Here is a 25367-nt window from a genome sequence, read left to right on the forward strand (position 1 = left end):
GAGTCTAACAGAGGTGTATGAGTTCCTCAAGAGCCTATAAAAATCCCCAAATTGGAATAGTTACCACTTTATTACTGTATGTAATCAGCAATGGTAATAATATTATATTAGAATATGTAATATGCAAAATTATTCAAGGACATCTTTTATTTGCAGTGTACAAACTTAACATGATGAACAGGAATGACATTTACGCTAACGGGTAGAGAAAAATAACTTAATAAAATAACAATAAGCCAGGCCTCCAATCCGATAGGCTGCCAACTCTACAGTATATTATTAAAATGGTTAAACATGTAAAGGCTCCGGTTTGAACCTTTACACAGGGGTTCCTCGAACACCCTTTCCAGAACTAGAAACGCAACACAAAAGTTTATTCCGTGCACTTTTACTTCTAAGAGCGTAGTTCTGTGAAATGATGGCTAAAGGATGTAAACACAACGCTGACATAAACGATGTGATCTGATTGGCAGGAGAAATGTGACCGTTCAACTCCTTGCTGCTTTTGTTTTGCACAGGCAATTGGTGAGAATTATTTCCCTGGTATCTAGTAGCCTACGTGAGGATTGGTTCCGTATGACCCAGTTCATCAAATATGTTGATAAGATTACTTTCAGATCCCATCCAGCTTTAAGGCCTAATTCAGCCTCTACATCTCCATCCTGGCTAACTAAGATAGGCCAAATCAACATGAGGCAGGGGGAAAAAGAAACATGTAATTCTGCACGCTTTTCCAAACTGTGAGATTAGGATGATTCTACATTGAGAACGTCTGCCTTCCACAGGCAAAGTGTGACCAGGGAAAAATCCTCCCAGTGATGACGGCATAGATCCAAATTAGATTCTCTTTCACACTGGAAAAGCTCAATGGTCTGACACAGAACTGGGAAAGAACAGAGTATACACCTGCTCTCTACTCATTTATTTTCATGACTGAAGTGAATATCAGATCATTATTGTACTAGTGTACAAGTGACAGTTCTAAAAATGAATAGGCTTTAGGAATACTCTATAATGTCAGTCTCGGAGGGACTGATTGAAAATGAACATATACTGTACTATTATCCCATTGGTCAGACCTCACTTTTAAAATGTGTTAAAAAGGATAAACAAATAAGTCAATTATTCCAGACATGCTTGTACCATTGAGTCAGTGGCAGCTGTGAGATTATTTTATAGTCAATCAATGTGCTGAATGGGAGGCCTGTGGATGTGCTTAACCACAACAGGTGTGGAGCAGCATGAAGGGCTTCTGATCTCAGTCTCTTTCACTCTCTAACACACACACACACATGCTCACATACAAACTCACAGTCACACACATACTGTACAGTCACAATGTCGACTCTCTCCTTCACCTTCACCTTCCCCTTCTCTTTCTCCCTGTCTCCCCCCTCTCTCTCTCCATCTCATTTTCCCCCTTCTCTCTCTCCCTAAAACCCTGTCAGTCTCAGAACACATCTGCTTCCCGTGCCACCACTGCTGAGCAAGCAGTGATTTAACCTCTGCTTCCCTTCGCTAGTGATTACAACAACATGACAAAAATACTCCACTAATCTCTTTGAGTACATTCCGCTGAAACATCAAAAATAAGGCAGGACAGAGGCTATATACCTGCTTAAGAAGCTTTAATTTGCCAAGATGGATAATTAATGAATCAATGATGTCATGACACACAGAAGTAAATCAAATCAAATCAAATCAAATCAAATCAAATTTTATTTGTCACATACACATGGTTAGCAGATGTTAATGCGAGTGTAGCGAAATGCTTGTGCTTCTAGTTCCGACAATGCAGTAATAACAAGTAATCTAACTAACAATTCCAAAACTACTGTCTTATACACAGTGTAAGGGGATAAAGAATATGTACATAAGGATATATGAATGAGTGATGGTACAGAGCAGCATAGGCAAGATACAGTAGATGGTATCGGGTACAGTATGTACAAATGAGATGAGTATGTAAACAAAGTGGCATAGTATAGTATAAAGTGGCTAGTGATACATGTATTACATAAGGATACCGTCGATGATATAGAGTACAGTATATACGTATGCGTATGAGATGAATAATGTAGGGTAAGTAACATTTATATAAGGTAGCATTGTTTAAAGTGGCTAGTGATATATTTACATCATTTCCCATCAATTCCCATTATTAAAGTGGCTGGAGTTGAGTCAGTGTCAGTGTGTTGGCAGCAGCCACTCAGTGTTAGTGGTGGCTGTTTAACAGTCTGATGGCCTTGAGATAGAAGCTGTTTTTCAGTCTCTCGGTCCCAGCTTTGATGCACCTGTACTGACCTCGCCTTCTGGATGATAGCGGGGTGAACAGGCAGTGGCTCGGGTGGTTGATGTCCTTGATGATCTTTATGGCCTTCCTGTGACATCGGGTGGTGTAGGTGTCCTGGAGGGCAGGTAGTTTGCCCCCGGTGATGCGTTGTGCAGACCTCACTACCCTCTGGAGAGCCTTACGGTTGAGGGCGGTGCAGTTGCCATACCAGGCGGTGATACAGCCCGCCAGGATGCTCTCGATTGTGCATCTGTAGAAGTTTGTGAGTGCTTTTGGTGACAAGCCGAATTTCTTCAGCCTCCTGAGGTTGAAGAGGCGCTGCTGCGCCTTCTTCACGATGCTGTCTGTGTGAGTGGACCAATTCAGTTTGTCTGTGATGTGTATGCCGAGGAACTTAAAACTTGCTACCCTCTCCACTACTGTTCCATCGATGTGGATAGGGGGGTGTTCCCTCTGCTGTTTCCTGAAGTCCACAATCATCTCCTTAGTTTTGTTGACGTTGAGTGTGAGGTTGTTTTCCTGACACCACACTCCGAGGGCCCTCACCTCCTCCCTGTAGGCCGTCTCATCGTTGTTGGTAATCAAGCCTACCACTGTTGTGTCGTCCGCAAACTTGATGATTGAGTTGGAGGCGTGCGTGGCCACGCAGTCGTGGGTGAACAGGGAGTACAGGAGAGGGCTCAGAACGCAACCTTGTGGGGCCCCAGTGTTGAGGATCAGCGGGGAGGAGATGTTGTTGCCTACCCTCACCACCTGGGGGCGGCCCGTCAGGAAGTCCAGTACCCAGTTGCACAGGGCGGGGTCGAGACCCAGGGTCTCGAGCTTGATGACGAGCTTGGAGGGTACTATGGTGTTGAATGCCGAGCTGTAGTCGATGAACAGCATTCTCACATAGGTATTCCTCTTGTCCAGATGGGTTAGGGCAGTGTGCAGTGTGGTTGAGATTGCATCGTCTGTGGACCTATTTGGGCGGTAAGCAAATTGGAGTGGGTCTAGGGTGTCAGGTAGGGTGGAGGTGATATGGTCCTTGACTAGTCTCTCAAAGCACTTCATGATGACGGATGTGAGTGCTACGGGGCGGTAGTCATTTAGCTCAGTTACCTTAGCTTTCTTGGGAACAGGAACAATGGTGGCCCTCTTGAAGCATGTGGGAACAGCAGACTGGTATAGGGATTGATTGAATATGTCCGTAAACACACCGGCCAGCTGGTCTGCGCATGCTCTGAGGGCGCGGCTGGGGATGCCATCTGGGCCTGCAGCCTTGCGAGGGTTAACACGTTTAAATGTCTTACTCACCTCGGCTGCAGTGAAGGAGAGACCGCATGTTTTCGTTGCAGGCCGTGTCAGTGGCACTGTATTGTCCTCAAAGCGGGCAAAAAAGTTATTTAGTCTGCCTGGGAGCAAGACATCCTGGTCCGTGACTGGGCTGGGTTTCTTCCTGTAGTCCGTGATTGACTGTAGACCCTGCCACATGCCTCTTGTGTCTGAGCCGTTGAATTGAGATTCTACTTTGTCTCTGTACTGGCGCTTAGCTTGTTTGATAGCCTTGCGGAGGGAATAGCTGCACTGTTTGTATTCGGTCATGTTACCAGACACCTTGCCCTGATTAAAAGCAGTGGTTCGCGCTTTCAGTTTCACACGAATGCTGCCATCAATCCACGGTTTCTGGTTAGGGAATGTTTTAATCGTTGCTATGGGAACGACATCTTCAACGCACGTTCTAATGAACTCGCACACCGAATCAGCGTATTCGTCAATGTTGTTATCTGATGCAATACGAAACATCTCCCAGTCCACGTGATGGAAGCAGTCTTGGAGTGTGGAGTCAGCTTGGTCGGACCAGCGTTGGACAGACCTCAGCGTGGGAGCCTCTTGTTTTAGTTTCTGTCTGTAGGCAGGGATCAACAAAATGGAGTCGTGGTCAGCTTTTCCGAAAGGGGGGCGGGGCAGGGCCTTATATGCGTCGCGGAAGTTAGAGTAACAATGGTCCAAGGTCTTTCCTCCCCTGGTTGCGCAATCGATATGCTGATAAAATTTGGGGAGTCTTGTTTTCAGATTAGCCTTGTTAAAATCCCCAGCTACAATGAATGCAGCCTCCGGATAAATTGTTTCCAGTTTGCAGAGAGTTAAATAAAGTTCGTTCAGAGCCATCGATGTGTCTGCTTGGGGGGGGATATATACGGCTGTGATTATAATCGAAGAGAATTCTCTTGGTAGATAATGCGGTCTACATTTGATTGTGAGGAATTCTAAATCAGGTGAACAGAAGGATTTGAGTTCCTGTATGTTTCTTTCATCGCACCATGTCACGTTAGTCATAAGGCATACGCCCCCGCCCCTCTTTTTACCAGAAAGATGTTTTTTCCTGTCTGCGCGATGCGTGGAGAAACCTGTTGGCTGCACCGCTTCGGATTGCGTCTCTCCAGTAAGCCACGTTTCCGTGAAGCAAAGAACGTTACAGTCTCTGATGTCCCTCTGGAATGCTACCCTTGCTCGGATTTCATCAACCTTGTTGTCAAGAGACTGGACATTGGCAAGAAGAATGCTAGGGAGTGGTGCGCGCTGTGCCCGTCTCCGGAGTCTGACCAGAAGACCGCCTCGTTTCCCTCTCTTTCGGAGTCGTTTTTTTGGGTCGCTGCATAGGATCCACTCAGTTGTCCTGTTTGTAAGGCAGAACACAGGATCCGCGTCGCGAAAAACATATTCTTGGTCGTACTGATGGTGAGTTGATGCTGATCTTATATTCAGTAGTTCTTCTCGACTGTATGTAATGAAACCTAAGATGACCTGGGGTACTAATGTAAGAAATAACACGTAAAAAAACAAAAAACTGCATAGTTTCCTAGGAACGCGAAGCGAGGCGGCCATCTCTGTCGGCGCCGGAAGTTTAGATACGATGTTTCCATTCACATCAAATGCTCTCACACAAAGTCTAGTACCTTAGCAGCCTACATTAACATACACTATATGACCAAAAGTATGTAGATACCTGGTCGTCGAACATCTTATTCCAAAATCATGGGCATTAATATGGAGTTGGATCCCCCCTTTGCTGCTATAACAGCCTTCACTTTTCTTAGAAGGCAATCCACTAGACAATGGAATATTGCTGCGGGGACTTGCTTCCATTCAGCCACAAGAGCATTAGTGAGGTCAGGCACTGATGTTGGGTGATTAGGCTTGGCTCGCAGTCAGTGTTCCAATTCATCCCAAAGGTGTTCAATGGGGTTGAGGTCAGGGCTCTGTGCAGGCCAGTCAAGTTTTTCCACACCGATCTCGACAAACCATTTCTCTATGGACCTCGCTTTGTTCAAGGAGGTATTGTCATGCTGAAACAGGAAAGGGCCTTCCCCAAACTGTTGCCACAAAGGTGGAAGCACAAACTCGTCTAGAATGTCATTGTATGATGTAGTGTTAAGATTTCCCTTCACTGGAACTAAGGGGCTTAGCCTGAACGATGAATAAGAGCCCCAGACCATTATTCCTCCTCCACCAAACTTAACAGTTAGCACTATGCATTCAGGCAGATAGCGTTCTTCTGGCATCTGCCAAACCCAGATTCGTCCGTCTGACTGCCAGATGGTGAAGCGTGATTCATCACTCCAGAGAACGCATTTCCACTGCTCCAGAGTCTAATGGCGGCAAGCTTTACACCACTCCAGCCGCCTGGCATTGTGCATGGGGATCTTAGCCTTTGTGTGGCTACTCGGCCATGGAAACCTGTTTCTTGAAGCTCCTGATGAACAGTTATTCTGCTGACGTTGCTTCCAGAGGCAGTGTGTAACTTAGTAGTGAGTGTTGCAACCGAGGAAAGACGATTTTGCACTTGGCGGTCCTGTTCTGTGAGCTTGTGTGGCCTACCACTACCGCTGAGCCGTTGTTGCCTGAGATGTTTCCACTTCACTTACAGTTTACCAGGGAAGCTCTAGCAGGGCAGAATATGAAAGTCACTGAGCGCTTCAGTAAAGCCATTCTATTGTCAATGTTTGTCTATGGAGACTGCATGGCTGTGTGTTCGAATTTTATACACCTGTCAGCAACGGTGTGGCTGAAATAGCCAAACGCACTAATTTGAAAGGGTTTCCACATACTTTGAATATACAGCACATTTGTAAAGTATTCAGTGCATTCGGAAATTTCTAAAAACCTGTTTTCGTTTGTCATTTTGGGATATTGTACGAGGAAAAAAAAATGTTCATCCATTTTAGAACAAGGCTTGTAAATGTAACAAAATGTGGGAAAAGTCAAGGGGTCTGAATACTTTTCCGAGTGTATTATTTGTTCTCTCACGTTTAATCCGATTGTACAAATAAGAGTGGAACGCGAATGATATAGCAGGAATTCCTTGAAAACATACAGTTGAAGTCGGAAGTTTACATACACTGAGGTAGGAGTCATTAAAACAAATTTTTCAACCACTCCACAAATGTCTTGTTAACAAACTATAGTTTTGGCAAGTTGGTTGGGACATCTCCACTGTGCATGACACAAGTCATTTTTCCAGCAATTGTTTACAGACAGATTATTTCACTTATAATTCATTGTATTACAATTCTAGCGGGTCAGAATTTTACGTACACTAAGTTGATTGTGCCTTTAAACAGCTTGGAAAATTCCAGAAAATTATGTCATGGCTTTAGAAGCTTCTGATAGGCTAATTGACATAATTTGAGTCAATTGGAGGTGTACCTGTGGATGTATTTCAAGACCTACCTTCAAACTCAGTGCCTCTTTGCTTGACATCATGGGAAAATCAAAAGAAATCAGCCGAGAAATAGCAGAGAAAAATATTGTAGACCTCTGCAAGTCTGGTTCATCCTTGGAAGCAATTTCCAAGCTTCTGAAGGTACCACGTTCATCTGTACAAACAATAGTACGCAAGTATAAACACCATGGGACCACGCAGCCTTCATACCGCTCAGGAAGGAGACGCGTTCTGTCTCCTAGAGATGAACGTGCTTTGGTGCGAAAAGTGCAAATATTGACATAACCTGCTATATCGACATAACCTGAAAGGCCGCTCATCAAGGAAGAAGCCACTGGTCCAAAACCACCATAAAAAAAAGCCAGACTACTGTTTGCAACTGCACATGGGGACAAAGATCATACTTTTTGGAGAAATGCCCTCTGGTCTGATGAAACAAAAATAGAACTATTTGGCCATAATGACCATTGTTATGTTTGGAGAAAAAGGGGGAGGCTTGCAAGCCGAAGAACACAATCCCAAACGTGAAGGACGGGGGTGGCAGCATCATGTTGTGGGGGTGCTTTGCTGCAAGAGGGGCTGGTGCACCTCACAAAATAGATGGCATCATGAGGACGGAAAATTATATGGATATATTGAAGCAACATCTCAAGACATCAGTCAGGAAGTTAAAGCTTGGTCGCAAATGGGTCTTCCAAATGGACAATGACCCCAAGCATACTTCCAAAGTTGTGGCAAAATGGCTTAAGGGCAAAAAAGTCAAGGTATTGGAGTTACCATCACAAAGCCCTGACCTCAATCCTATATAAAATGTGTGGGCAGAACTGAAAAAGCGTGTGCGAGCAGGGAGGCCTACAAACCTGGCTCAGTTACACCAGCTCTGTCAGGAGGAATGGGTCAAAATTCACCCAACTTATTGTGGGAAGCTTGTGGAAGGCTACCCAAAACATTTGACCCAAGTTAAACAATTTAAAGGCAATGATACCAAATACTAATTGAGTGTATGTAAACTTCTGACCTACTGGGAATGCGATGAAAGAAATAAAAGCTGAAATCAATCATTCTCTATACTATTACACTGACATTTCACACTCTTAAAATGCAGTGGTGATCCTAACGGACCTAAAACAGGGAATTTTTACTAGGATTAAATATCAGGAATTGTGGAAAACTGAGTTTAAATGTATTTGGCTAAAGTGTATGTAAACTTCCAACTTCAAATATATGTTGTACATAATGCTTTGGAGAATTCCAAAGTAATTGTGAAAGCAGGAGGCAATGGATTGAAGGGGAATTATGCGATACCACAGATGAGCTCTGCCTCTGAGGATGAAGTGGTATATGATTTTTATAATCGAGGCATACTTTTTACACAACAGATGTCAGGGAATTTCCAAATAGGAAGTGTTGTAGTATCTACCAATTAACACTGAATGTGTTGCTATAGGGAAATTCTAGCACCTCAAACTTGCGAACAGATCTATAACTTATTTTTAACTTTGCTTCCTGATCAGGGCAGGGTACTTCCCATTATCCCCTGCCAGGGTTGGGGAGTAACTGATTGCATGTATTCTGATTACAAACAATTTTGACTGTAATCAGTTATGTTACCAGCAGAAATATTGTAATCAAATTACAGATACTTCTAAAAATGTGCTTATTACTTTTTGAATTACTGTTAAAGTAAAAAAGGATGTTTGCGGAAAAAACATACAATCAAATGCGTTCGATGGATTCTTTTCTTTTTTTAAGCCTCTTCTTTTGGGAAAGTAATCCGATTACATTACTGAGTTTATAAGTTACATTAATGATTACATTTTTGGACAGGTAATTAGAAATGAATTACATTTAGAAAGTAACCTAATGTCCCTTGCAGTGTTACGTTGCCGTGGAAGCTATCTCAATCAGCCCTATATTACTTCGGATGTGCCTCAGCGCTAAACCTCATTGGCCGGTTGATTGAAGCTGCAATGTCTGCACCATCAGCCCGGAGTGTCAGACGTCTCTGCTTGTTATCTTGCATGTAAGGCCAGTTTGGATCCATGGCCTCTGACTCGCCTAGATATGGGTGGGTGGCTCTTAGACATAATCACAGGTGTTTCCTGCAGGTATGCAGCCTGCCAGGTTGTCATGCTAGGAAAACCATCACACACCAGGGTTTTATTGTTAGGCAAGTCTGGTCTGTGTTACTTTCAAAAGAAGACAATGGCAGATGAGGATTTTTTTTTCTTGACATTGGGGACATTTAAAGAAAATAATGTTATTTAATTTAGTTAAAACCTTTTCAGTGTTGTACTTATGAAGATGGAACTGGACAAGAAACAACCCATGCCTGGCGTTCTCCATTTTAAAAACCCCATAGTGAGCTCGGATACTCTGCTGTCATTTTCTGTTGCACTTCATTTTCCTCAGCTTAGCTCAGGGCTACGGATATCATAGGCTTAGCCTCATTTCATAACTGCTTCTTCTGAAAAAGAGGAATTGCATTGCCTGAGAATCATGGCTGTTTTGGCCTGGATCAGAGGTGTGATGAATGTCTAAATCTTCTTGGTGCACCCGACCAGGGTTTGGAAGAGCTGAGGCTTGTGGAGGGCTAGCCTCAGGCTAATCATCAGTCCTTAGTAATGAAACCTCTGAGGTAGGGATATTTCGAGGGGACCCGTGAACAGGCAAAAACATGTCTTTTTTGCAAATAATTAACATCAAGTTAAGTATTCAGCATGCTCTCTTAGGAGACGTGAGTTTGTGTGTGTGCTAATGTGAACATATCCACAGTAAGAAGTTACCCTCACATCACCCTCCCCAAACGTCCAACAGGACCCGAGGACGTAGCGACAAGCTCTCATTTCCTCTTTTCAAACGAGACACAGCAGCTTTTGGACATGAGAAAAACTAAATAAGATACTACTGCATTTACCCTAAACACTGAAACATTCGTTCTGAGAATGACACACCAACTTAACATCCTTTAAAGAAAACCGTATTAGTATGGATGTTAGTCATCAAGTAAAATAGACCTTAATTGTTACACAATGGACATGTTCCAGCTCTCTGCTGCCTCATCTTCCCCTTCTCTCCGAGCAGGGTGACTCCGAGTGAGTGACTGGGAAGGGAAGTGGCTGTGTTGTGGTTTCAGAGATCTGGCCCTGCCTCCCGTCCTTCTCTCCATCAGACGGCCTGCATGGCCACAACAGACAGGAAGCCAGGCATCAGAGTGGACAGAGAGCGGATATCTCACCACACCTACAGCCTTGGGCCCTGTGCTGCACAAGACAACATGACACAGACAGACAGCCAGATAGTGGCTGACTCTGCTCTGGACTTGATATTCTTCATTGTAAATGTTGAGTGATTGAGTGTTGACTGAAAGTAGCCTAAGCTTTGGCACAGCCGTAGACCTGAATAACAATAAGACGCTAATAACACAAGAATACATAGCACATTTGAAAGTAAAAAATATACACAATATATTTGTTGTATAAACTTGTACATAAATGTCTTGTACATTTAGTTTTACATACACTGTACATACTGTAATCGGTCAATTTCACATCCTTCATGATTCAGAGAAAAGGTCACCCGTTACCAAGCGAATCTTATGTACATCTTTTACAAACCCATACCAAATAAACACAGCCCTCTGATGCGTTTCAGATGCCGTAACAAGATACAGATGTGCTGTATAAAAATCCCTGAAAATGTCTCTCCGTGAGGTAAGAAAAAAAAAATTGGCATCATTATCACGCGTTTCCTTTCATTCCCTCTCTCTCTCTCTCATTCGCTGAAACATTCAACTTCGATTACTGGCAAATACAGAACAGATCAAAACACACCGTGTTTCCTTTAACATGGTTCCGCCACAGGAAGAGTAGCTGCAGGCTGAAGATTGTGTCTAAACGTGACTGTTACATGACTTAATAAACAAGGTAAAAATGTCCATTATGGATCATAACTTCGATATGCAAGTCATTCATGTCAAGCATGGCAAATGACAATCCAATACCATACCCAGTTCCTTGGTTAAAGAGAGTTAAGTGTTAACTTAGACGGTATCGGAAAGGCCACAGGAACAACAGGCATAAGAGGTACAGTATACAGAAGTTAAACTTGATTACATGCAAACAATGCAATGTTATTATAATTACCACAATTTACAAGAGCTTTGCAAAAAAAATAAAAAAAATAATGTGTTTCATCTTTAATATTTTGCAAGAGGGTGACCCTCTCCATTCAACAAAGGAACAACGAACATAATGTACGGCGTTCTTACATTATAGAATAGAAAAAAACAAAATGTTTACTTTGAAGATGACAGCAAAGTAGAGAACATAACATTGGCGGACAAGTGCTTTCAATGATCACTCCCTTCTGATGTTAACTGCAAATGACGACATCTAGAACAGTCATCAATAGGAATGTTACAAAGTCGTTCAAGGCCAACTTAAAGTAGCCCAGGCCCCTCAGCAAGAGTACCATTCAAAATATCTCCGTTTGGTCCCAGAAAACAATGATTCACATTCTGCTTGGCCAACTACTCCCTTCAGAACAAGGCATTAGCCACAGTTGTTCTGAAAACAACTTGACACATCCACTTTCCAGCGGGTGAATATGAAATAACAGTCCCCCCCCAATCGAGTTACCTCATAATAATTACATTTCTTGCAATAACCATTGCAAACCACCATTCACTATTATACACACTAAGCCTGTTGGATTACTTGAGTAAAACATTAAAAGGGATACTTCTGAATTTTGGGACTTCCCCAGAGTCAGATGAACTCGTCCATACCATTTGTATGTCTCTGCGTACAGTTTGAAGGAAGTTGCTAACTAGCGGTAGCGCAATTACTGAGAGTCTATGGTTAGCATTGGTTCACAAAACGTCCTCTAACTTCCCTCATACTTGACACAGAGACATAAACATGGTATCCACACGTTCATCTGACTCTGGGGGAAGTAGATAAAGGGCCTTGTTGCCAAAATCCCGAAGTATCCCTTAAGGCATCAGACAGAGCATGTACTGTTTTAAGCATAATGGCGGACACCATGTTCTATGAAAATCCATACTGAAATCACTTGCTTGACAGGTGAGTCTTCTCAGTCTCCACAAGCTGGAGTGCCAGGTGCATTTTCTTTTTCATTGACAGGCTACAAAATACCCTGGCGACACTGATGAAACAACATGGCCACCAAACCAGTCTTCTCCGTTTCCTCACGTTGACTCCAGCGTGTCCAGCTGGAACACATTGTGATTGGTCGGTGTGGTGAAGTAGAGCTGCTCATTGGATGAGGAGCGGTTGTCACATGGGCTGTTTAGCCCCAGTGTCCTCTCAAAGTCCAGCAGCTGGCCCATGAAGTTGAAGTTGGGGGAGATGTTGGACTTCTTCCTCTTGACAAAGTCGTAGGCGTCATTGAGTGACAGGTTGAGCCTCTGCATCAGGTAGGCCACGGTCACGGTAACGGAGCGGCTGATGCCAGCCAGACAGTGTACCAGGACGCCACACTGCTTGGACCGAGCCTCATCTACAGGTACAAGTGAGGAAGAAGGTCAGCATGGGTCAAATAGCACTGGCTGTTTGATCAGAACACATAACCCTAAGACTCTCTGGGTGTGGGGTCCAACAAAGAAGAGGTCATATGGCCGTACACAGAAGAGGTAAACATGTAAGCCTACATCTTATTGTTTGCTCATAAGGATCAAGGGAGACAGTAAGTAGACCTTTATCTTTGTTGAATGACACACCTCCCTTCATCAAAAGGAATATTATGTATAGTGAGCTAAATCGCAGGCATTCCACAACCCTCTATTATGGAGTCACATTAAAACACCATTCTTAGATTCTTCGTGATTTATGTTGCTGTTGAAAGGCGTAATCCTGCGTACACAATTCAAGCTAAATTTACGTGACACCCCAGAGCATGACCCAAGGCTGTGTGTCACCGAACGTTTTCACATCCTCTGCTTAATTATGACAGTGCCACATGCAGACTACTGATGCCCAGAGCTGTCAGTCCTCACCTTAGCTAGCTAGTCTTCATCGTGTGCTGCTGTACGCCTTTGACGTTGAGGTTTATTAGTTCTACAGTAAACATCCACTTCAATCTACACAAGAACAGGCCACAATATCCTCTTTCCAGCCGAGAGAAGTAAGCAAACAAGTATGGCGAAACGCCCTGCACTAAACTTAACCCACAACCAGGATGTGTCAGACTCATGACCTGATAACCAAACACAGGCAGCCACAGAGAGTGGAAGCCATGTTTCCTTCTTCTACCACTAAACCCCCACCGACAAAACTATCACACAACAAGCCTGGAAACACCATTAGCACAAGAATGTTTCAGGTGCTGCTGTGGGTTTCAGTAAGTTTTTTAAAAGATTTGCCCCCCCATCTTAAAATAACAGACATACGACACTAGCGATGATCCAGGAAGTTCCTCGAGGTCAGCGCTCAGTAGCAAGGGACTTCATTCCAGCTCTCTTTTAAGAAGTTATGTTGAATTGGGACATTGATAACCGGAATTGAAAATCTAAGTAAAAGCCCTAGGTTCATCACACAAGGGGGTTTCAGTGATGAGCAATGCTATTTGGGTATATACCAGGAACTGAGAGATAATAATGATTCATATCGTAATCAAAATATGACTAAAGTAAAACAAGAACATTAGGTGGCTAGCAACCAACTTCCTATTTCTCACTGTAATAAACAGAAGTGTATGATATTTACGTCATTTAGCAGATACTCTTTATCCAGAGCGAAAAAAAAATCATATATTTTCATACTGGTCCCTTTCGGGAATTGAACGCACAACAATGGTGTTACATGTGCCATGCCCTACCAACTGAGCTACACGGGACATCATATACTCTGTGTGCCTGTTTATAATTTCCTATAGGCCTCATTCATCAAATATATTAACTCTTGGAACACAGTGTGATCGATCAGGTTCTCTCCCACCTAGTCGGCTACTCACCGATGAAGGATATGGCCTCTGGAAAGAACTGGGACAGGTTCTGACTCCAGTGGTCGGAGATGGGGATCTGCTTGTACTTGAAGAGGCCGTCATGTTCAAACATGTTGGGGAGGTTGGGCGTGACGTTCAGGATGTACTTGATGTTGTACTGGCCCAGCACATCCAGGTTGGTGGAGTCTTTGGCACAGCCCAGGTAAAGGTAGGGGAGGATCTGGACTGGGAAGGCAGGTTGGTTGTTGGGAAGGGGGCTCTCCTCAGACTCGGTCGCACTGCTCGGCTCGCGGTCCGACTCACCATCGGAGAGGTCGGAACTGATCCGGAGACTTCCAAAGCCTAGGACGGACAGCGGTGGAGAAGAGCTGGGACAGCAGCTGTCCAGAAGGGTCTCACAGTGCTCCGAGTACTCGGTCTGAAACTTCACAAATCCCCCTAAGATCAAAAGAGCCAAGGAGTTATAATGTTGTTTATTAATTGTGTTATCCTATGCACCTCAGCCAAGCAATATATTCATATAATTATTTTCTATCATTCAAAGTGTAACAACTGCACAGAGATTGAGAATAAATATTATTTATTTGAGTTGATATAATACGTGACATGTGGTCTAATGACGTAATAGGCTATAATATATTTGGATTATTATGAATAACATGAGTAACGTGATCAGGGCTGAGTAAATAACAATTTCATGCTATGTATACTATAACTAAGAACTGCATTGGCAATAGCTCTCTCCTTCACAGCAGACCATTCATGAAATGCATGCCCTTTTCCTGTAGTAGCAAAACATGGCGCAGCCATTTTGGAATTTTAATTGACACTCTCAGTCACACTACTTCTCAAAGTTTCAGAGATAATGATGTACATTCAAAACTAAGATGTATCATACATACCATCTATCTATATAATTAAGATTTATTAATTGGAGTTGTTTGTCGTAATATTTATGAAAACATGTTTTTACAATTTGTACCCTATTTTACATACAGTGCCAGGAAAGTTAAGACTACTATAGGCTACATTTCCCAAAACAACTTGAAAAACAATATGGCAAACATTTAACTTGCCTTCCAGGTAATATGCTTTACAGCCGTCGTCCCATAGTTTCTGAAGAAGTAGTCCCAGAACCGAACCAGTGGCCCCATCCTGCCAGTCCACAGTGCACTCATCGTACAGAATCACTGTATCCGTATTACAACGTCTAACGAATTTCTCCTTGTCTTCGTGGTTGGGGATGATAGTTCGGATGGGTATGTTGCCTTTCTTGAACCTTCGCAGCATCAACCCTGGTATGGCCAAATTGATGGCCGTTTCTATGTGGGATGATTCATAAAGTTCGTGCGATCGGCAGTCCAACAGAAGCAGCGAACTTCCCCCGGATTCCAACTCTACCTGCAGCCATTCCACGCTTTTACTCGGCGTCACATTAGTCATATCGAACGAAATATCATGTTACATTCATGCAAGTAACACACAAATGTCGCTACATTGTACACCGAGTGGCGGCTAACTTCGCAGGGCAAACACTGTAACGTGTTAACTTCAAACATCAAATCTCAAATGTTGCGATAATGACATACTTCTAATGTATCACTTTCTTTAGAGCGGGAGCGTTGATTTCCCTACTCCAATGTCCATCTGACCTTGTAGGTTACTCACCACTTATCCACTCGCCCAGGGAAGCAAATACTAGTACATTTTCCCCCTGTGAAATAATAACACCAGACATTAAATATACGATCAACTTTCTACACTGACAATCGCACTAGTTGGAACACGTTCTCCTTTTTGCCATTCCGATGCAGAGGAAATGTAGTTGACAGTGGAGAAACTCAAGAGGGAGGTGCTTCAATTTAAAGACATAGAAGGAGATTGCTAAATGTGTTTTATGGTCCCTCCTATAGGCTATTACTGTGTAATCAATAACCTATTGGGTAGTGTAAAATATATCACTAGCCACTTTAAACAATGCTACCTGATATAATGTTTACATACCCTACATTATTCATCTCATATGTATATGTATATACTGTACTCTATATCATCTACTGCATCTTTATGTAATACATGTATCACTAGCCACTTTAACTATGCCACTTTGTTTACATACTCATCTCATCTGTATATACTCTACTCGATACCATCTTCTGTATCTTGCCTATGCCGCTCTGTACCATCACTCATTCAGATATCTTTATGTACATATTCTTTATCCCCTCACACTTGTGTCTGTCTATAAGGTAGTCGTTTTGGAATTGTTAGCTAGATTACTTGTTGGTTATTACTGTATTGTCGGAACTAGAAGCACAAGCATTTCGCTACACTCGTATTAACATCTGCAAACCATGTGTATGTGACAAATACAATTTTATTTGATTTGATTTGATTTAGTGTTTTATGATGTTGACCGTTTTTCAAATGATGAAATTAGGCCTACTGAAAATGCATTGTTCAATTGCATTATTAAAACAGGTCTATGCACTCATTTCTGATGTTAAAAAAGTAAACTGTACAGCATAATTCATTGCAGCCCCACTACCTTCTCTTTTGACGTTTGTACGCAGTGGTGGTTCTATTCTTGGTCAATGTGTGGTCATATCAATGTAAATATTTGCATATGAACTAAACACAGTTCCACAGTTTAGCCTTGATGATCGTTTTACTGGATGCTTGCCACAACACAATATTTGAGATTATATCCTGTTACATCATTGAACCTCATCCTCTCCATTCTCATGTCATGCTGGTTTTGAACAGGGCTCGGTTGATTTGGGATTCTGATGTTGGGTGTACAGTCCCCTAAATTGTCTGCTCTCCTTTGATCATGTTGTATAGAATTCCACGCAATTACTAGAGTGCTGGTGACACTGTCTGTGATTTATTTAGAATTCAAGGCACACTTAACCAGCATGACTACCACAGCATTCTGCAGCGATACGCCATCCCATCTGGTTTGCTCTTAGTGGGACTACAATTAGTGCTCTTAGTGGGACTACATTGTTTTTCAGCATGATAATGACCCAAAACACACCTCCAGGCTGTGTAAAGGATTGTTGACCAAGAAGGAGAGTGATGGAGTGCTGCATCAGAGGACTTGAACTCCACAATCACCCAACCTCAACCAAGTTGAGATGGTTTGGGATGAGTTGTGAAGAGTGAAGAAAAAGTAGCCAACATGTGCTCAGCATACTCCTTCGAGACTGTTGGAAAGCACTCCAGGTGAAGCTGGTTGAGAGAATGCCAAGAGTGTGCAAAGCTGACATCAAGGCAAAGGGTGGCTATTTTGAAGAATCTAAAACATATTTTGATGTGTTTAACACTTTTTTGGTTACTGCATGATTTCAATTGTGTTTTTTCATAGTTTTGATGTCCTCACTATTCTACAGTGAAGAGAATGACTAGGTGTGTTCAAACTTTTGACTGGTACTGTATGTCTTGCCAGAAGAGATATTTTGCTCTCCTTCTTTCATAAAAAAAACTGAGGATTTTGTGTTTTGTTATCATCACATTGTGGACTACAAAGACGATGATTTCTGTGGCAAGAATCCGCAGGACCACCCTCAGTGTCTGTTTTTGTGTGTGAGAGAAAGAGAATGTGTGTGTGTGTGCTAAAGAGAGAGAGGGAAAGAGTGTGTTTGTGTTGAGTGCAATGGGAAGCCAGCCATTCAGCTCATCTGTCTGTGCACGTGAGTGGGGGAGACACAGATGTGCAGCGCTCGCAGGATTAATGCAAAAAGGAGGGGAGCAGAGCTGAACCTGCATTCTCTCTCTCTCTCTCTCTCTCTCTCTCTCTCTCTCTCTCCCTCTCTCTCTCTCTCTCTCTCTCTCTCTCTCTCTCTCACTCTCACACGTGTGTTGTCTTCTCACCCACATGCATGCACCCTGTTTTCTCCCCAGAGAGTGTGCAGTGCAGAGGCATGGGTACCTGCCTCTGTTCTGCCCTGATAAGGAACTGCAGGGTGTGCATTTAATCTATGATGAATGATGTAGGTGTAAGACAATTTGGTCAATGCAGAACGTAGTGTACAGAACATTCTGCCAAGTGCACTAGTGGTGCTGGTCGCTTGACTAGTGCACTCAGAGAAGCATTCCAATTACATAATAATCTCAGAATGTGAGCTCATGGTAATCTCTCTCTCTCTCTCTCTCTCTCTCTCTCTCTCTCTCACTCTCTCTCTCTCAGGAACAGCAGGAATATCTTTGATTTGCAGGATCCTGGCTTTGCATGTCGAGAGCGTTGCTTCGAACCCTCTCCCTCACCCCATTATGTACAACGCTCTTGTCATGTGCAGATGTTAAGTGTGTAGCAGAGGAGGCTGGTGGGAGGAGCTTTATCAGGACAGGCTCATTGTTATGGCGTGGTTGATGTGGTTGATATGTTTGATACCGTTCCAATAATTCCAGCCATTCCAACGAGCCCGTTCTCCTATAGCTCCTCCCAACAGCCTCTTCTGGCATGTAGGTAACCCTCGTAAATAATAGAGTGACGGCTTTAACCATGGCACTTTTTCACGTTTTTAAACGGCTTCAACTCTACACTAGAGAATGTGGACAGACGAAATTAGATGGTTTCTTTCATATTTATATCTTGACCAATTAACATTAACGTTAAAACGGTTCCAAACGTATTGTCTTCAAAACATTGATTAACCCTTAGACCAAGGAGATCTAGTCTAGTGAGATCGTCTAGTGTCACGTTGCAATTGCTGCACTCACGGTAAATGAGGCAACCCGACTCCTTGAAATAAGGTGCGCTGGTGCTCCCTCTGGTGGAAAGAAGAAAGGCATGTTGAATGCACCGATCAGCTACACTGTGCGGTGCGAATATGCTGCGATCACGATGATATTCACACACTTTGATAGTGTGTCAAATGGAACCCCAAGTAGTGACCCGAGTTATGAAGGGTCTCATGACCAAGTGGCCTTACGCATATGAAGTGTAAAAGTACTAAGGAGCAAATGGAAATTGCATGTTGAGCTCAAGCTTATGCCAAGGTCGCACAGAAGAATTGGTTGTGCAAGAGCCCTCCAGAAGGCTAATGATAGTATTTGACACTTACCGCCAACTCCACCCCAAATTCCAGCCCCTCCTCTCTGGCGGCAAGTATAGGCAACCAAAAGTCAAAACAAACAGAGCCAGGGACCCTTTTATTTCAAATTCAATACTGTAACTTAATAAAATGTTGGACTAATAGCACTTTAGCACTTGCACATGAATTAACATGTTCAAGCAGGCCATTTTTTGACATTTCTATCATGAACCTGCACTTATCCAGTCTACTTGCTCACAAATATCCTTCGCGATTTTAATGTTGCTTTTTAATGTGTCTGGTCTGTATGCATTGTGAATGCTGCAAAAATGAATGGCCTCTTTGAGGACATTAAAGCTTTCTGAATCTGTTAAGCTCTAATGTGTAATAAGGCTGAAATGATGACTCTCCATTTGAAGCCTTCTAAACCTAGATTAGTTAGAGTCAAAACAGTGAATGAGTGTCGTCAATTCAAGAGGTGACTTGTTCTGCTCCGCCTGAGAGTCTTTTGCTAACGTTAAAGGAGCAATTATTGAAGGCCCAGAGTTACATGGAGGTGCATGAAGGGGCACAATGCTACATTCTTCAACACGTTGAAACACAGTTAAGAGGGGGATTTTACTATGATTTAGGTGTTGGCTCAAGGGTGCTGTTAGAGGAATAGGCACACCCCAAGGTTAACATCTACGAATAATGACTTACATATTGAATAAGAAATTAATTTGCAACTTCTGAAAAACATTGAATTGCGTGTAGGTTCTATCCCTTTGGACCAACTGTATCAAAGTCCTCCATGTCAGAAAAACATTCTAAAATGCGTAGGGAAAAGAGTTATACAACGTGTGTTCTCACAGTGGTTGCAGATTTGCTGAATCCCTCCGGTGAGGTGTGGCAGAGCAGAGGTTATGTTTAATGTTTGTCAAAGCTGATATTTGGTTGAGATAATGTTAAATAATATAATTTCCAGTTGCTCAAAACACAGCATAATAGCCAAAGCATAACTTTCCCCAACCATTTACTTGTAAATAAGAATATTTCATAAATAGTGATAGAATTATACATAGATAAGAGAACAAATATCTTAAAATATCATTTCTGGGGTTAAAATGTTAGGCCCTGGCCGATATCATGTTACTCATGCCGATGACTTCTCTCTCTCTGTCATCAGCTCAAAATCTAGCGGCTGCTGGCAGAAGTTACACTCCCCTGACGAGTGAAGCTTCAGCTCCAGACCTACCTCCTTCCAGGCCTTCACCAGATGCTCTGTGGAGAGAAAAACATTCATATTTAATCAATCACAATTGTAACTACTGGATTCAAAACCACAAAGACTCATTGGGGTGTGTGCTTACCGAAAAAGTACTGCATTATCTGGGGTGTGATGTGGGGTGGGGGCGATGCGGAGGCCCTCCTCTCCCCGGGCCACCATGGGGTAATTGATGTCTTGCACGTAGATGTGGTAGCGAGACATCATGATGTCACACACCTCTGTATTCTTCGCAGGGTCCACCACCTGGAACAAGGGGTCAAAGATTAATCATCAGGTGATAATATAAATTGCTTTCTTCAGGGATGAAATATAACATCCAAAGTTGATAAGATTTTCCATCTCTCGTTTCCATGGTTTGAATCTCGATTAACAGGCCAGGCTTACCCTGACAGGGATGATGTGGCTGGGACAGTGGACCGTGGACTGAGTCCATCAGCATCTGGTGCAGCAGCTTGACGTTCCTCTGGTGTTTCATGCGCAGCACGCGGCCCTCCTCCCCATTCAGGGTCTGGATGGACTCCCGGGCCAAGGCGAACAGCATGGGGGGCAGCGAGGTGAAGATGAAGCCTACTGCGTAGGAGCACACAGTGTCCACCAGGGCACCAGGGCACCAGGGCATTGGTACCGACGATGTAGCCGCCAACTAAACCAAGCGCCCTACCTGTTAAGAATAAATGAGGTAAGGTAAGGCATAAACCAGGTAAAGATGTATTTAATTAATATGACGGTCTGGGTGAGTTAAATATTTGATAAACACCAATATTAATTTGAGCTTTTTTTTTCTCTTTCGGAGAGTGTTTATCAACCATTAATTGTTGCAATTTTTTTAAAACAGATTTTTCAAATGTTCATCCACTTTTTGAATGAAGGTTTGTGAACTAATGTGTGTATGATTTTTTTGGATTGAAAGCGGTGGAAAAAGTACTCAATTGTCATACTTAAGTAAAAGTAAAGATACCTTAATAGAAAATGATTCAAGTAATAGTGAGTCACCCAGTAAAATACTACTTGAGTAAAAGTCTAAAAGTCTAAGTATTTGGTTTTAAATATACTTAAGTATAAAGAGTAAATGTAATTGCTAAAATATATCAAAAGCAAAAGTATAAATGATTTTAAATACCTTATATTAAGCAAACCAGACGGCACTATTTTCTTGCCAGGGGCACACTCCAACACTCAGACATCATTTACAAACGAAGAGAGTGTTTAGTGAGTCCGCCACGTCAGAGGCAGTGGGGAAGACCAGGGATATTCTCTTGATAAGTGCGTGAATTAGATAATTTTCCGGTCCTGCTAAGCATTTAAAATTGACTTTTGGGGCTCAAGTAAAATGTATGGAGTAAAAAGTACATTATTTTCTTTCGGTATGTACAGTAGTAAAGTAAAAGTAAAAGTTGTCAAAAATATAAATGTTCAGTACAGAAAACCCCAAAAACTACTTAAGTAGTACTTTCAACTTTCAAAACGAGACAGCCTATAGGGAGGAGGTCAGAGACCTGGCCGGGTGGTGCCAGAATAACAACCTATCCCTCAACGTAACCAAGACTAAGGAGATGATTGTGGACTACAGGAAAAGGAGGACCGAGCACGCCCCCATTCTCATCGACGGGGCTGTAGTGGAGCAGGTTGAGAGCTTCAAGTTCCTTGGTGTCCACATCAACAACAAACTAAAATGGTCCGAACCCACCAAGACAGTCGTGAAGAGGGCACGACAAAGCCTATTCCCCCTCAGGAAACTAAAAGATTTGGCATGGGTCCTGAGATCCTCAAAAGGTTCTACAGCTGCAACATCGAGAGCATCCTGACTGGTTGCATCACTGCCCGGTACGGCAATTGCTCGGCCTCTGACCGCAAGGCACTACAGAGGGTAGTGCACACGGCCCAGTACATCACTGGGGCTAAGCTGCCTGCCTTCTAGGACCTCCACACCAGGCAGTGTCAGAGGAAGGCCCTAAAAATAGTCAAAGACCCCAGCCACCCTAGTCATAGACTGTTTTCTCTAGTACCGCATGGCAAGCGGTACCGGAGTGCCAAGTCTAGGACAAAAAGGCTTCTCAACAGTTTTTATCCCCAAGCCATAAGACTCCTGAACAGGTAATCAAATGGTTACCCGGATTATTTGCATTGTGTGCCACCCCCAACCCCTCTTTTTACGGTGCTGCTACTTTCTGTTTATCATATATTCGTAGTCACTTTAACTATACATTCATGTACATACTCCCTCAATTGGGCCAACCAACTAGTGCTCCCGCACATTGGCTAACCGGGCTATCTGCATTGCTATCTGCGTCCATGGAGTGCACGATCTCAAAGGTCACAATCATAAGGGTGGTAGGGTCAGACTTAAGTAGCAGCACTATTACATGTTTGATGTCGTTGTGATGGAAGATTCACTTCTTGGCCCCGCTGTTCCTTATACCCTGCATCACTGATGCACGGTTCCCTGCATCTCACGACCTGGGAGCAGAAAAAACTAAATTGCTGTTTTTAATGCAGATCATTAAGAGCTCATTCTGTCCATGAGCATGTCATAGAATGTCAAATGAAGCTACTATAGAACCCGGGAAAGAACAAGGGTATGAAAAACTACTCCGTTTGGATCAGTCATGTCAGAATCAGCATCAGTACCCGGCAGTGTGTTACCCAGAGTGAACACTGTGGCGGGACGCGCAGAGCAGCGCAGCGTCTTTTCCACGCAGGTCGGCCAGCTCGTACTCCAAGTCGACCTGGAACTTACTCCAAGTCGACCTGGAACTTACTGGTCCATGAGGATGTTCCGTGTTCCTCTTGCTCACGCACCGTGCTTCTGTAATGTATCCCTAAAGAAAGAGAAGAGAGGCCTTTGATAAGAGATTGTCGTCTTGCCCGGAAAACTATGGGGGGGGGGGGAACTACACATTTCTACAATGAATACAATGTTATAACTGCATGCCTATGGCTAGGATCTCTGTCCATCTAGTCGACCTCCATCCATCTTAAACCATCTTTAATCAACTATCTACAGTTCCTGTGACCTTTGTGCCCCACTCACATGATGGCCTGAAAGGCTCTGGGTCGCCGGCTCATGCCCAGGTCGTCATTGCTGCACCACACAGACACGTCTCTCTTCATGAGAAGCGACTCTGAGCAGTTGTCTGCCTTGGGGAAGGACTTGGCGTGCCCTTTCACCGTCGTAAACATCCGGTAGTTGTGATCTTTCTTCCCGGCGTCAATCTTCTTCTCGAAGAACTTGTGGTAGTGGAAGTTGGCACACGCTGCAAGAGAAATAACGAGTGGTAGTGGAAGTTGGCACACGCTGCAAGAGAAATAACGACGGGTAAGGTCTTTGTCACTGTAGTTTGGATGCAGCCTCTTTCTAAAATCAGGGATGCCTGAACAGTCGATACACAAAAATATAACGTGTAGCCCCAAGTGTACCAGGATACATGTGAGCAGGTGTTTACCTTCGTGCAGGTTGTCTCGTAGTAAGTGAGAGACCTTAGGGGGGCGCTGTTTCAGCATGTTCTTCAGGGTGCCTGGGTCGGCCCTGTCAGCATTGATCGGGACCCACAGCGGGATACACCTTGGACTCAGACTTCTCTGTATCAATAAAGGGGGATAAAGACGATTTAAAAGAGTTATCAACTAGACTCCTACAGTAGCAAAACCACTTCCACCTCACCTAGGTAGCTTTTACGAGTGGTTCTACTAGACTAGGTGTAGTATGACAAAAGTCCTGGGATTTCTTGAAAGGTGACTATCCACACCAAGCTTTTATAACACACATATAACTGCTTACACAACTGAGTGGAAAAGGTCAAAGACCGCTCGTATTTTTACCTGTGTAGACTGTACTCCTGTCCTGTATTTCCTCTGACAGCTCGATGCGGGCCTCCCTCACCACGTTGGTGTTCTTCTGCACCATTTCAGCCACCAGGAAGGGGAATTTGGAGCACACCGGCTGGCCAGCATGGGGCATTGGGTGGCCCGGGGGTAGCTGGACCACCTGCTCTGACTCTACCATCAACAACAGGAGGACATTTGATTAACTTAAATACATGTATCTGTCTTTGATTTAATTGTGTAGGCCTATTAGTGCACTGAGGAAAATATGAAAATACACTGAGCAGAAATATAAACTCAACATGCAAAAATTACAAATATTTTGCTGAGTTACAATTCACGTAAGGAAATCAATATACCCACCCTCATGAAGACAGCTAGTCTGTCGAAACGTTGGAAATTAGATTATTAAATTATTTAATCTGAGCTCCTAGAGTGTGCGGCTCTCCTTTTCGTTTTCATGTAAGGAAATCAGTCAATTTAAATACATTCATTCGACCCTAATCTATGGATTTCACATGACTGGGAATACAGTTATGCATCTGTTGGTCACAGATACCTTAAAGAAAAGGTAGGGTGTGGATCAGAAAACCAGTCAGTGTCTGGTGTGACCACCATTTGCCTCATGCAGCGTGACACATCTCCTTTATATAGAGTTGATCAGGCTGTTGATTGTGACTTGTGGAATGTTGTCCCACTCCACTTCAATGACCTGTGCAAAGTTGCTGCATATTGGCAGGAACTGGAACACCCTGCCGTACACGTCGATCCAGAGCATTCCAAACATGCTCAATGGGTGACATGTCTGGTGAGTATGCAGGCCATGGAAGAACTGGGACATTTTCAGCAACCAGGAATTGTGTACAGATCCATGCACATGGGGCCGTGTATTATCATGCTGAAACATGAGGTGATGGCGGCGGATGAATGGCACGACAATGGGCATCAGGATCTAGTCACGGTATCTCTGTGTATTTAAATTGGCAGAGATCAAATGCAAATGTGTTTGTTGTCCGTAGCTTATGCCTGCCCATACCATAACCCAACCACCACCATAGGGCACTCTGTTCACAACGTGGACATCAGCAAACCACTCACTCACAAAACGTCTGACATCTTGTACAGTTGAAACCGGGATTAATTTGTGAAGAGCACACGTCTCCAGCGTGCAAATGCCCACCGAAGGTGAGCATTTGCCCACTGAAGTCAGTTACGAGGCCGGACTGCAGTCAGGTGAAGACACTGGTGAGGATGACAAGCACTCAGATGAAC

The 25367-nt window shown here is 43.4% G+C and overlaps 1 protein-coding gene and 1 pseudogene across 1 annotated transcript; both read right to left on the bottom strand.

Moving 5' to 3' along the window:
* Nucleotides 1-10429: 10429 nt before the first annotated feature.
* LOC139416273 (dual specificity protein phosphatase 7-like) lies at nucleotides 10430-15806 on the bottom strand. The gene is made up of 3 exons (XM_071164734.1): nucleotides 15041-15806; nucleotides 13974-14402; nucleotides 10430-12521 (listed from the first exon to the last, which is right to left on the bottom strand). Exons 1-3 carry the CDS (start codon nucleotides 15405-15407, stop codon nucleotides 12211-12213), a joined length of 1107 nt encoding a protein of 368 aa, XP_071020835.1. The 5' UTR covers nucleotides 15408-15806; the 3' UTR covers nucleotides 10430-12210.
* A 4306-nt stretch (nucleotides 15807-20112) lies between these two features.
* LOC139417541 (5-aminolevulinate synthase, non-specific, mitochondrial-like) lies at nucleotides 20113-24276 on the bottom strand (annotated as a pseudogene).
* Nucleotides 24277-25367: the final 1091 nt, after the last annotated feature.

This window comes from Oncorhynchus clarkii, chromosome 9 (genome assembly GCF_045791955.1).
Source record: "Oncorhynchus clarkii lewisi isolate Uvic-CL-2024 chromosome 9, UVic_Ocla_1.0, whole genome shotgun sequence".
NCBI lineage: Eukaryota > Metazoa > Chordata > Actinopteri > Salmoniformes > Salmonidae > Oncorhynchus > Oncorhynchus clarkii.